Source organism: Petaurus breviceps, unplaced genomic scaffold (assembly GCF_028583685.1).
Source record: "Petaurus breviceps papuanus isolate PSGF00001 unplaced genomic scaffold, PetGlider_PUasm1.0 91041, whole genome shotgun sequence".
NCBI classification, from domain to species: domain Eukaryota; kingdom Metazoa; phylum Chordata; class Mammalia; order Diprotodontia; family Petauridae; genus Petaurus; species Petaurus breviceps.
Window position 1 is genome coordinate 9,340,059 of NW_027187400.1, and position 12,464 is coordinate 9,352,522.

At 58.3% G+C, this 12,464-nt stretch overlaps 2 protein-coding genes across 20 annotated transcripts; one reads left to right on the forward strand and one right to left on the reverse strand.

Moving 5' to 3' along the window:
- The first annotated feature begins 203 nt into the window (after nucleotides 1-203).
- GALE (UDP-galactose-4-epimerase) lies at nucleotides 204-4,973 on the forward strand. 9 transcript variants are annotated; one of them, XM_069079170.1, is made up of 12 exons: nucleotides 208-381; nucleotides 1,677-1,777; nucleotides 1,927-2,056; nucleotides 2,164-2,279; nucleotides 2,392-2,505; nucleotides 2,825-3,001; nucleotides 3,137-3,250; nucleotides 3,335-3,401; nucleotides 3,575-3,660; nucleotides 3,775-3,852; nucleotides 4,315-4,429; nucleotides 4,523-4,973. In XM_069079170.1, exons 3-12 carry the CDS (start codon nucleotides 1,936-1,938, stop codon nucleotides 4,579-4,581), a joined length of 1,047 nt encoding a protein of 348 aa, XP_068935271.1. In that variant the 5' UTR covers nucleotides 208-381; nucleotides 1,677-1,777; nucleotides 1,927-1,935; the 3' UTR covers nucleotides 4,582-4,973. The 9 variants fall into 9 exon arrangements, with proteins under 9 accessions (XP_068935278.1, XP_068935271.1, XP_068935270.1 ...); XM_069079172.1 differs by lacking the exon at nucleotides 208-381 and adding an exon at nucleotides 491-672; XM_069079171.1 differs by lacking the exon at nucleotides 208-381 and adding an exon at nucleotides 1,103-1,129.
- Nucleotides 4,974-5,063: 90 nt separating this feature from the next.
- Nucleotides 5,064-12,464, reverse strand: LYPLA2 (lysophospholipase 2). Of its 11 annotated transcripts, none has more exons than XM_069079183.1 (11): nucleotides 12,398-12,424; nucleotides 10,141-10,246; nucleotides 9,831-9,862; nucleotides 9,653-9,718; nucleotides 9,372-9,411; nucleotides 9,103-9,150; nucleotides 8,932-9,002; nucleotides 8,490-8,563; nucleotides 8,233-8,334; nucleotides 6,251-6,439; nucleotides 5,064-6,169 (listed from the first exon to the last, which is right to left on the reverse strand). In XM_069079183.1, the coding sequence occupies exons 3-11, from the start codon at nucleotides 9,847-9,849 to the stop codon at nucleotides 6,119-6,121; spliced, it is 660 nt and encodes a 219-aa protein (XP_068935284.1). In that variant the 5' UTR covers nucleotides 9,850-9,862; nucleotides 10,141-10,246; nucleotides 12,398-12,424; the 3' UTR covers nucleotides 5,064-6,118. The 11 variants fall into 11 exon arrangements, with proteins under 11 accessions (XP_068935284.1, XP_068935283.1, XP_068935285.1 ...); XM_069079182.1 differs by having other exon boundaries at nucleotides 12,348-12,414; XM_069079184.1 differs by lacking the exon at nucleotides 12,398-12,424 and adding an exon at nucleotides 12,319-12,335.

The window sequence follows — 12,464 nt, forward strand, 5'->3', positions numbered from 1 at the left end:
CCGATATAAGCTCAGTGGTATGGCCTGGCCCATTCATTTCCTCCTCACGCCCCTACCCAACCCGGCGCTATTCCTTCCTCCCCCGTCTGCTGCAGTACAATGGTACAGTCCTCTCCTCGCCAGCCCGGCTTCGGAAGCGCATCACGAAGGCGCTTTAGAGCCGTCTGGCTCCTTTTTGACCTCCTCCTGACTCCGTAGCCAGATCTCAGTTACACGTTTCCTTCGGGCCTTAGGTAGCGCGTTCCGAAGGGGGCGTGGAAGGGGGCGGAGCTGTGACCTTTAAAGGGGCAGCGCGGCAGGTAGACCTGGACCTTAGCCGACCAGGCGCTGGACCCTAGCGTCTGAAGGTGTAAGCCGGGAGGGACGTTGGCTGCAGACCAGGTATTGGGGCCACGGGCAGTGCCAGAGGCGGCCCGGGGATCGCGGAGCGGAACAGAAGGGAGGGCGGAGCAGCCGAGCCCGGGAGGTGGACTGCCGATAGAGGAGGGTGGGTGTGAGTCCGAGCTGCCCGAGCCGGGGAGAGGCGTGGTCGGGGCCGCTCAGCCGCTGCTGACGGTCTTCATAAAGCGGCGCTTTACGGATGGTAGCCCGGCTTTATCCCCGCCACAGCCCTGCGCGGCCGCTGGGCTGTTGTTATCCCCATTTTACAATCGGAGAAACTGAGGCAAGCAGGTCAAATGACTTACCCAGGATCACCCGGCCAGTGCCCGAGGTCATATCGGATCTATCCGCTGCCCCCCTTCCCCCCCCCCCCCCCGGCTGTCTCTTCGTAGTGAGCGGAGCAGTTTAGGGAGTGTGAGCGGGATCCGGTGGGTGGGTGGCTGCTCAGTGTCAGGGGATGGCGGGCAGAGCCGCCGGGGGAGTCGAGAGGGATTCTGGGGCCATGGGCTGATACAGGATGGGGCATCTGCGGCCCTCTAGGCCCCTAAGTGCGGCTCTTGACCGGGTCCAAGTTTTACAGAGCACATCCTTTTACTAAGGGGGTTTGTTCTGTAAAGTTTGGGCCGCAGGTTCCCCGGCCCTGGAGGAGGTGAGAAGTAAAGGGCCGAGGGAAGGCTGAGACCTCGGGAGTGGGGAGCGGACTGGGACGGATGACCTGCCCCAGGAATGACTGAGCCCGGAGCCACAGGTGGGGGCGGGGGCAGGACCCGGGCATTGAGAGGTGTTTGTGCTTGGCGGGGCTCCCGCTCTAGAGGCCAAAGTCCCTGGGGCCTGAGGCCATCCGCGTGGGGAGCCGGACTGGGGGAAGGAGCAGGGCAGGAGCTGGCCCGAGCCCGGTTCTGGCCTCACCATCCCCGGCTAGAGACAGACCGGACCAGGCTCAGCTGGCCTGGGGTCTACACAGCCAGTAGCAGCTTCGTGCCAGTTCAGCCCCTCCCCAGCCTGGGTGCCCCCGGTTCTGATCCAGGAGACCCTGTGCCCTTCTTTGAGTCCTGGGGACTTGGGAGATTCCGAGCTGAAGCGTCCACCACGTTCCCTCCCGCCGGGAGCGGGGGAGGGGCTGGAACCACTGCTGCTGGACCACGGCTCTCCTGGGCGGGCAGGAGGAAGAGGGGAGGGGGAGGGGCGGGAGCGGGAGCCAGCTGGGAGGGGAAGGAAGCTGGAGTTCTCTGAAAACCTGAATGAATTCCTCCTCCCTCTTCCCTTGGCTGGGGAGGAAACTCCCTACCTGGCAGCTTGGCAAGGGCTGAGCCACGTCCACAGCCCAGACCCTCCAGGACACTGGACCTGCCTGCCTAGCACAGCTTAGCTGACAGTTCTGCTGCCATTCTCCCCAGTGAGTTTGGTGCTTGGAGATCTCCCAGGGTCAGCTGTGGTGGGAGAAGAGGGGGATGACCCCAAGCAGGGACACGGGGCTGGAGGTGGACGGGCTCTGGGTCTCATCCCAGATAGCTTCCACCTCTGAGGCTCCCTTTACTACCCCAGGTGTGAAGGATGGCGGAAAAAGTGCTGGTCACTGGAGGGGCTGGATACATTGGCAGCCATACCGTCCTGGAGCTGCTGGAGGCTGGCTACCAGCCCGTGGTCATTGACAACTTCCACAACACCATCCGTGGTGAGGTCCCCAGCACCCTACCCATGGCCCGCCCAGCCAACTAGTGTCTGAGGTGGGAGGAGTGACTGGGCCCCCAGCCCCCTGAGCCTGCCTTCTCTCCCATCCAGGGGAGGGGCCCATGCCTGAGAGCCTAAGGCGAGTGGAGGAGCTCACAGGCAAGAAGGTGGAGTTTGAGGAGATGGATATTCTAGACAAAGCAGCGCTGCAAGGACTCTTCAAGAAGGTGAGAGGGGGAGGCCTAAGGTGGGCCTGGAGCCAGGGACTCCAGGAGATGGGCCCAGGACTGGGATGCCCCCAAGCCTAGCCTGCCTCCACACCCTCTGTCTTCCCTACAGCACAGTTTCATGGCTGTGATCCACTTTGCGGGGCTCAAAGCAGTTGGGGAGTCGGTACAGAAACCTCTGGACTATTACAAGGTCAACCTTACAGGAACCATCCAGCTGCTGGAGGTAAAGACTTGGGCCAGACAGGCCCACTCCCAGGGCTTCTGCCCACTGACCCACTGTCTTACAGGGCCAGTAAAGCCCTTGACTGACCCAGGCTGTCAAAGGGACAGGGATAAGAAATGACTGGGGGCTGAGCCCTGACCTCTGGGGACATCAGGGGAGGCAAGAAGGGACCGAGATGGGACGGGAGGTCCATTCCTCCCAGCCCTGCTGATTGTGAATGGCTTGGGGGGCAGGTGGCGGACAAGGTGACAGCCCCAAACCCCAGGGCCTTCCATGGTTGGGGCCTCTGACCTCATCTCCTTCCCTTCTGGCGGCTCAGACCATGAACACTCACGGGGTGAAGAACCTGGTGTTCAGCAGCTCAGCTACCGTGTATGGAAACCCCCACTACCTGCCCCTGGATGAGAACCACCCCACTGGGGGCTGCACCAACCCATACGGCAAGTCCAAGTTCTTCATTGAGGAGATGATCCGGGACCTGTGCAAGGCAGAGAAGGTAAAGGCCTCCAGGGCTCATGTTACAGAGGGGGCAGCTGAGGCCACTAGGGCAGTAGGTACCTCTCCCCATGGCTGGTCCACACCATGGGAAAGTGCCTGCCGGGCCTGCAGCTGACAACTCTGGGATCCACAGGCCTGGAATGCCGTGCTGCTAAGATACTTTAATCCCATCGGGGCCCACGCCTCCGGCCGCATCGGTGAGGACCCACAGGGCATCCCCAACAACCTGATGCCCTATGTCTCCCAGGTACCCCTCGGGCCAGGGATGGGTAGAGCCACCGTGTACCCGGGGTGACTTAGAGGACTAACCCTAACCCTCCCCACTGTCCAGGTGGCAGTAGGACGCCGGGAGGTCCTCAACATCTATGGCAATGACTACAGCACAGTGGATGGGACAGGTGAGGGATCACTGAGGATGAGGCCCCCAGGACAGTGCTCCATGTGCTCTAGACATTAATAAATATACTGTTTCAACTCATCTGCTCGAGTGGGGGTGGTGAGGGGTGGGTACTTAGTGGGCAAGGGAGTCCTGCCAATAGTTGGGGGCTGATGGGAGACCTCCTCCATGCAGGTGTCCGGGATTACATCCACGTTGTGGACTTGGCTAAGGGCCACATCACAGCCCTGAAGAAACTCAAGGAACAATGTGGCTGTCGGGTAGGCAGCAACTCCGTGGGGGAGTGTGTGGAGGCAGCTGGTGACAGATGCTGAACTAAGGGGTCACCAGCACTGCCAGTTACCCCCTTCTCACAGGATACCTTGTCCCCACAGATCTATAACTTGGGGACAGGCACTGGCTATTCTGTGCTACAGATGGTGACTGCCATGGAGAAAGCCTCTGGAAAGAAGGTGGGACTGATGCCCCAGCCCATGCCCCATGCCCCCCAGGCCTTGCCTCCACCAGGCCATGACATCTGTGACTCCTCAGAGGCAGAGGAAGGGTGGGAAAGACAATGGGGTCCTGGCTCTACCACCTGTCAGCTTTAGAACCAAGGGCAGGGCCTGTTTCCTCATCTATTAAATGAGGGGGGCAGTTAGTCTAGTTTCCTTCTGAAGCCCCTCCCTACTGTGGAGCCTGTGAGGTGGAGGCCAGTTTCTAACTCTAGTCTCTGATAAGAAGTCACTTAACCCTTTGCTTGGGACTGGATTCATCATCTATAAAATGGGGCCAATGCTCCTTCCAGCTCCCTCCTCCTAGGGTGGTGGTCAGAAGGATGGCTCTTGTGCCCAGGACCTGCTCTCATTCACCGAGCATCACCCCCACCCTGGCCTACCTATACCTACCACATACCTTTCATTGTATGGTTCTAGATCCCATATAAGATTGTGGGCCGCCGGGATGGGGATGTGGCCACCTGCTACGCCAATCCCACACTGGCCCAGGAGGAGTTGGGCTGGAAAGCTGATTTTGGCCTAGACAAGATGTGTGAGTATCTGGGGAAGGTTCTGACAAGGGGTTTGTCCTCTGCCCCCCATTTTCACCCAGGACCCTGAGCTACCTTCTCCCTGCCTGTTTCAGGTGAGGACCTTTGGCGGTGGCAACAACAGAATCCAACAGGATTTGGCAGCCTGGCCTGAAATGTCTCCCCAACCTGAGCTTTAACTTGGGCTTTCTCCCATCTCTGGCCTCCCAAGGACAGAAGGAGGGAGGAAGGGGCAGATGCTGAACCTCAGACGCCACCTAATTTCCCTCAGGGGGCTGAGCCCTGCTTACCCAGGAGGGCACAGGAGAGAGGGCAGGGCCTTACCTTCCTACCTCACCCCTTCCTTGCTCTCCCTGCCCTCCACAAGGGCTGAAAACTCTAGGCCCTTCCCTCCCCAAGATCAAGACCCATCCAAGAGGGACAGGATGCTTTCATCCCACGGTGGTCCCCAACACACAGGGCTGGGTAGGGAGCCGGCCCAGCCTCTCCTCCCAAAATCATTTCTAGCCTTGTAATCAGGTTCACAAATAAAAGTTTCTTACACTTTGTTGTCTCTAGGGGGTCAGATGGGAGCTGACCAACTCTATGGTTCCAAACCTCTTCCCTCTGCCCCAACTCAAAGCAAGGCCCAAGGTGGAAGGGTCATTTTTCTTTAATCTGATTTGACTTGGAGACACAAAACAAGGAACGAAAACACCCAAAACCACATGGAGGAGGAGGAAGATGAGCCCCTCTTGGGCTCAGAACCTGAGCCTCAGCCCCCTCCCCAAGCCAAGAACATCTGGGCACCATCCAGCTGAGCCTCAGCCCCCTCCCTAGGCCAAGAACATCTGGGCACCACCCAGATGAGGCAGGGAATAGGTCCTCCACCCTTCCCCCAGAGGGCAAGGCCCAGCTCTCCCCAGCCTGGGGAGGGTGGGGGGGGGGCCGGGGCCCCACAAGCCCTAGCCCTGCAGGAAGGAGATTCCACCAGGGAATGGGGTTAGAGAGAGAGAGAAGCTCCAGCCCAGGTGCACCTGCCTCTCCCCACCCCCACCCCCAAGGCCTGGACCCAAGCCCCCTCCCTTTCAGGGAGGGGCACAGCAGCAAGAGGGGCCTCTGGCCCAGGGTAGGCGCATTGTCAGCAAAAAGAATAGAGACATTCATGATGAGGGCAAGGGGACAGGAGAGCAACAGAAGACACATGATTATCTGAATGAGGAAGGGGAGACCCCAGCTCTCCCTGCAGCAGGAGGAGGGGGGTAGTGGGTGCATGGGTGAGGGGAGCCAGGAGGGCCCCCCTGCCCAAACACTGAGGTCATCTGGGGGAAAGAGGAGAGAGGTACACCCATGAGCTGGACCCCTTGAGGTACGTACAGGTCCTGAGTGGGTCAGCAGCTGGGCCCCCATGCACCCCTTGCAATACTGTAGCCCTGGGGGATGGGAAGATACTGGAGGACAGACTATGGCAGCTAAGGAGACAGGAGACTGCACCCTTGATCTCCAACCTCCCAAGACAGTGATAGGACAGGGAGATAGGTATGGGAAGAGGAGCTAGGAAGGAGGTGGTCTCCAAGGGGGAGGGGCCCAATCCTCCTGTCCTCAAAGACTCGGGATGGGGGAGGGGGCTGCCATGGCTTCCACCTCATGTACTGCTGTGGGCCCCTCTGGCCCCCCCCCGCCCAGGGAGGAAGGGGGGCGGGTGGGTGCCCTTAGATGGGGGGCAGCAGCTTCTCAATGAATTCCTTCACAGCTGCCATCTCCTGTAGGGGGGAAAGTCCGTCAGCTGGGGTAACGGGGTGGGTATAGGGGGGCGGGATAGAGCATTATGGGGGAGCACTGACCTGGGGACAGGAGCTGTGCATGACACCTGGGTAGGTTTTAAACTGGACCTTGGCTGGAGGGACGACAGACTTGAGTTTCTCTGAGGTGAGGGCTCCAAAGCGTACGGGCACCATGGGGTCCAGTTCCCCGTGGCACTGCAGGATGGCCATGTCCCGGGCTGTGCCATTGGCTGCCTGCTGGGGCAGAGTCTGAGTTCAGGGAAGGGGGTTACCAGGGCCACAGAGGAGGAGAAAAAGTCCTGGTGAGATTCAACTGACTTGAATTCCAGGCCCAACACTGCAGCAGCTAACTTTTTGTGCCTGTGACCCAGCATTCTTGCCACTGGATCTAAACCTCCAAGGAGGTTACTCACCATAATAAAAGGCTCCCCCCCCCAACTCTTCCCAATATTCCTAGGAGCACTCTTTGTAACAGAACAACTAGATAGCACAGTGGATAGAACAGCTATCAGGGAGACCCGAGTTCAAATGTGGCCTCAGATACTTAGTAGCCTTGTGACCCTAGGCAAGTCACTTAACCCTATTTGCCTCAGTTCCTCAACTATAAAATGCACAGAAGGAAATGACAAATGGCTCTAGTACTCTGCCAGGAAAACCCCAGATGGGGTCATGGTGAGTCTGGCATGGCTGCACATCACCACCACTCTGTGACAGCAGAGCTGGAAGCAAATGATGGACCCAATGACCAGGGGAAGAGTTGGAATCACTGCCATCAGAAGAGGCTGAGACAGCATCACACCCAAAGGAACAACAAATACCAGGATTTCAGGAAACGTGGCAGACTCAGACAGGGCTGACACAGAGCAAAGAAAACTGCTCACAGGGCCACCCTCCCCACCAGTGCGGCACCCTCAGAACCAGGGCCACCCTCCCCGCCAGTGCGGCACCCTCAGAACCACGAACAGACACAGGGACCAGAAAGAGACAGTCCTCAAGTTATTCAAACTCATTAAAGGAGACATCAACGGAAAACAGGCAGCTGCCCAGCCTGTCAGTCATGGCCACTGGGGAGCAGCTTTCAGCTGTAGCTTGCCCCCCAGGATGCCCAGGAGCCATCACTACATTCATTCGGAGCATTAGCCATGCTCCCAACCCAGCAGAACATAAGCTTTTCGTGGAGGGAGGCAGGGGTGGTTTAATTTTTTTCTTTTATCTCCCAGCACCTATAGCACAGTGCTTGGCCCATTGTAGCCACATGTTTGCTAACTGATTTTAATATTTGTATACTGTGTTAAAAAAAATTCATACATTTCACCCCCCAACAGCAAAACAAGAATGTTGGGCCAGATGAGGGATTCCTAACTATGGATGGATTTCAAGGGGGTCTGTGCACTTGGATGGGAAAAAAATGCCCATTTTAATTTTTACTAACCTTCAAACAAAAGTCAGTATTTCCTCCAGTTCAGAATGTAGTCCACAAACATTCTGAGAAAGGGCCCGGGGGTTCTTCACCTGGTTTGGATCATGCCTGAGGGACCCATGATACAAACTGGGAGAAGAATCCCGGGACTAAATAAGCCAGATTCCTTCCAGCTCTGACGTCTCTGTTCCTCTGGCATTCTCCATTCTGGGAGCCAAAGCAATGTGATGTGGGGGAAGAGCTTAGGGAAGGACGCCCAAGGTCACAGGCCTGAGTCCTGGCTCCACACCACCTTACTGTCTAATTGGGGAAGGAGCTTTACCTCTCCTGAGCCTCAGTTTCCTGATTTGTCAAAGTCAGATGATCATGGAGAGACAGCATGGCACAGGGGAAAAAGCACTAGCTTTGCCACTGCAGGCCTTGGGGTCAGATGCTGGCTCTGCCACCTCCTACCTATGGGACTTTAAACAACTGGCTTCCATCTCTGGGTTTGGTAAATGAGAGCCTGGCCTGGGATGATTCCAGCTGCCTCTAACTTGACTGTCTACCTCCAAGCACCTTCCAGCTTAAGGGATAAGGTGAGAGGAGAGGCTGGGCCGGTCAGCCAGCCAGCATCACTCACCTGAGGGAAGGCCCGATGCAGGGGGAGCCAGCAGCTGAGGGCCACGATGCCAGCCAGGGGATGAGGGCAGGTGAGAGCTGTGTAGAGGGACAGGGCTCCACCCTGGGACAGGCCCAGCCGGAGGCTTGGGTCAGGTCATGCCCACAGAGACACCAACGTCCACAGCCTCCCAGCCACGTTCCACGTTCCCTTCCCGTCTCTTGCTCCCCCTTAGCCTCCCCACCTTCAGAGCCAGGCCCCAGTGCTCCCTTCCTCACCTGGGAGAAGCCCCCCAAGATGATTCGATTGGCTGGAATCCCATTCTTCACCTCGTGCTCAATCAGGGCCTTGACTGGAGGGGGCAGGGAGGGGAACGGTGTGACAAGGGGGAGCTGGATGAAGAGAGAGGCTTTGGGGGTCCCCTCAAAGGCCTAAAACCTGGGTCTTCCAGAAATGGGGAGCAGAGGCGTGTCTCCTCCATGAGGGCAGAGACTGCGTGTCCCAGCTACACTCTGTGTCCTGACCCTTCAGCCCTCCCTGCACCCCAGAAGCCCAGGGTCAATGTTTTGAATGATCATCGTGAACGTGCATCATCCTAGGCCATAAAAGGACTGATTCTTCCTATGCCTCTGTACACAGCTGGGCCTCCTGGTGCCGCTCCTGTGCTGACTGTGCTCAGTGACTGAGGGTGTATACGTTGGGGGGATGAGAAAGACTCACTGCTCTCGGCTGCTTTCTTGATGCCAGCTTCATCTTCCGGGGCATCGGGACTCAGGCCCATCAGGTCAAACCTGCAGAGGCAGATAAGGGGACTCTGATCTCTCCCAAGGCCTGCCTTGGACCAATCCCTCCCTCCTCTGAGCCAAGCCAACCCTGGGCATCATCACTTACCAGGAAGGCATCACCATCTTCATGTTCAGTGTGACCGGGATCCGAGGCCTGGGGGGACAAGAAAGGAGCAGGGGAAGCAACTGCCGTCCCCACCAGCCCTGGGCCTCAGTCCACAGGGAGGATGCTAAGGGTGGAGCCTTGGGCACCAGGCCCAGGGGCCGGATCAGGACTGAGGGAGGACCTCCCCATTCCCAGACCAATGTTTGAGGAGTCTCCAGGCAACCAGCCACATGGGGCCAGAGGCTGCTCAGGTTCTAGCATCAACACACCAACATCGACTCGGAGGATTCCTCATCTGCCTGGTGAGTGCTGGGGGTCCAGAGTGGGCAGGGGAGAGGAAAGGAATCAGCCAGGCCCTCATTCTGATGACTCCTCAAGGCAGGGTCTGATCCAGGTACCCTGTGACCTAGCTTTGGGGTCCAGTGGCTCAGGCAGGGGACCAAGGAGAAGGATGTGACAGGAGGCCCTCAGCCCTGAACCTCTCCCCACTCTCCAGGCTTCCAACCTTCCCAGTCTCCTGCCCTACCCCACCCTCAAAGGCATCACTTACGCATGGGGACAGATGTACTTGACATAGGGGAGGCGGATGGAGGAAAGGGCATCAGCCCAGCTGTGCCTGTGGGAAGAAAGCAAGGAAAGGCCAGGGAGACAGGGCCACATGACCAGAGGTCACTAGACACCAGCACTCTAGGCTAGGAACTACCTCCCACCCAGGGAACCTCACTTACCCCGAGTCTCCAAGCCCATGTAAAAAAATAACCTGGAGGAAGAAGAGAGAGCAGAGGCAGGTCTAAGAGGCTTGGGGCCTCCTACCTGATCCCCATTCTTCTCCATGGCCTCTCCTCCAGCCAGACCCTTCTCCACCCCCACCCCCAGAAACTGAGACCATGGGCAAACAGGTCATTATCCATTTCCTGGCCCTAGGGAAGCTGCCATCAGGCCACCTCCACCTTTCCCACACCCCCTCAGGTCCAGCCCCCCCCCCGCTCCCCAAGAGGCCTGTGCTGGGGCTCCTGGCCCTGCGGCCCCCTCCCTTACCGCTGCTGTCTCCCGCTCAGCTCCTGAAACAGTAGCAGCGTCGGAGAGCAGGGGGACAGACATATTGTTACCGCACATACACCAACAGGGATGCCAACGCTGGGGCCTGAATGGGGACAAAGGGACAAGAGCTATGTGGGTCTGGCCCCCAGTAGCAGGCTCTTCCTCTCAGAGCTTCTCCACTGATAATAGCGGGTTTCAGGGTAATTCCAAAGACTTCCTCTCCCTACCCCTCTGCCATCGTATACAATGCTGGCCTCTACCTCAGCAGAGAGGACCAGGTTAGGTAAAGGTGGCGGGATCAAATCCTGGGCACCATATTGTAGTCAGGGGTCCCGCCTCTTCCCCTGACTCTCTATGTGATAGGCCCCTTCCTTTCTCTGGTCCCTGTGAGTTCTGACATCTTTTGGCTGACTATGAGGAACCTGGCAGATGGATAGGACAGGAGGGGGGAGACATTTCTGTGTCTGTCTCTGCCCTGCAGCCTATCCCATCTGCCTGGCTCGGCCCCTCTGACAGAGGCAGAGCGGCGTGGCCCTGTCTGGAGAGGTGCCAAACTGGACAGGATCAGTGGTGTTAACCCCACCAATGGCGCTGAGCCAGCCACAGGGACATCCAGAGCAGAGTGCAGGAGGCTGGGCACCAAGAGACTCCTGGGCAAACTTCATGCTCATCCAGCTATCAAAAAAACTTCTGACTTTTCAGCCCCAAGAATCCCAGGAGCCCTCTCCTTCCCCTGACTCCCATCCCAACCCCCAAGGCCTACTTTCTCTTCCTCATTGGCCTGGGCCCACCCCAACAAGAGGAAAGCCAGAAAGAGAAGTTCCCGGGGATACTTCCCGTCCTGCCCCTGCCCACCAGACACTGACCTGGAAATTCAGGTGAGCCCTCTCAGACCTCCATCCTGGAATTATCTCTCATCAGATCCTCCATGACCACCCCATACCTCATGGCCCATTCCAGGCTGCCCCCTTCACTAACACCCCCACAGCTGCTTCCCTCCCTCTTCTCCATGCTGGCACACCACCGCTCTCCCAAGAGGCTTTTCACTAACTCCCCACTACACAAAGACACTCCTGGGGCATCCTCTCCACCCCAAGCCCCAAACAGCCATCCCCATTCCCACAAGGGCAATCCCACCTGAAGGAGCTCTTTCCAATACTGCCCCAATGAGCACGATGAGAGAGCCCCTCTCTCTACCAATGGTTCCTCCCCTCTCCCACCAGGCATCCTCCTAAAGACACGTCCCATGCAAGCCCTCAAGAACTACAGCGGGGCCTGCCACCCACTGTTCTCCTTCATGATGCATGCCCTCCACAAGGAGCCATTTCACCCCAAAAATCTCCACAATGGGACATCCCACCTAGAGCTTTCAATGCCTGTCTCCCCACCCTGCCAAGACACTGGCATTTCAGCAATGGGGTCTCCCATCTGGGGAACCCTCTCCCCCTCTTCCCACAATGAGACATCTCACCCACATCCCCTCCACCATAGGGCATCCCATTCAGGTATCCCTCCTGCTCCCCCTACCCAACAATGGGACATCCCACTCAGGGCATCCCTCCTCCCCCATCCCACAATGGTACATCCCATTCCTGTCCCCCCAACTTTTCCACAATGAGACATCCTACTTCTGTCTCTTCATATCCCCACAAGGAGACATCCCACCTAGGGCACCCCACCTACTTACCCCCAGCCCACAATGGGACATCCCACATAGGGCATCCCTCCTGCTCCCCCCTACCCCGAAATGGGACATCCCACCCAGAGCATCCCTCCTGCTCCCCCTACCCCACAATGGGACATCCTACCCAGGACATCCCTCTTACTCCCCCCATCCTACAATGGGACATCCCACTTCATGCATCCCACCTGTTTCCCCCCAACACATAATGGGACATCCCACCTAGGGCATCCCTTCTGCTCCCCATCCCCACAATGGGACATCCCACTCCTGCCCCCTCCCCTCCTGCAGACTCACAATGGCACGTTCCACCTCTGGCCCCGGGGTCCCACACAATGGCGCACCACCCTCCCGCGCCCCTCTCGTTGGTGCCTCGAGAGCCTCGACCAGGGAACCTCCCGCCTCGTTCGTTTCTCTCGTTGCCCAGCCTCCGTCCCCCACCGCTGCGTCGAGTCCCTCGAGATGGTCCCGTCCGCCCCACAGCCCCTACGCACCCCACCCCCGGACTCCCAGACGATGGTACCTCCGCCGCGCCCAGCTCCCGGGGGCTCCAATCTGTCCTGGGCGACTCACCTCTTTCTCTGGCTCAGATACTCACAGAGCTCCCCACCCCCCCCACCCCAGCCCCTCCCCCTTGCGC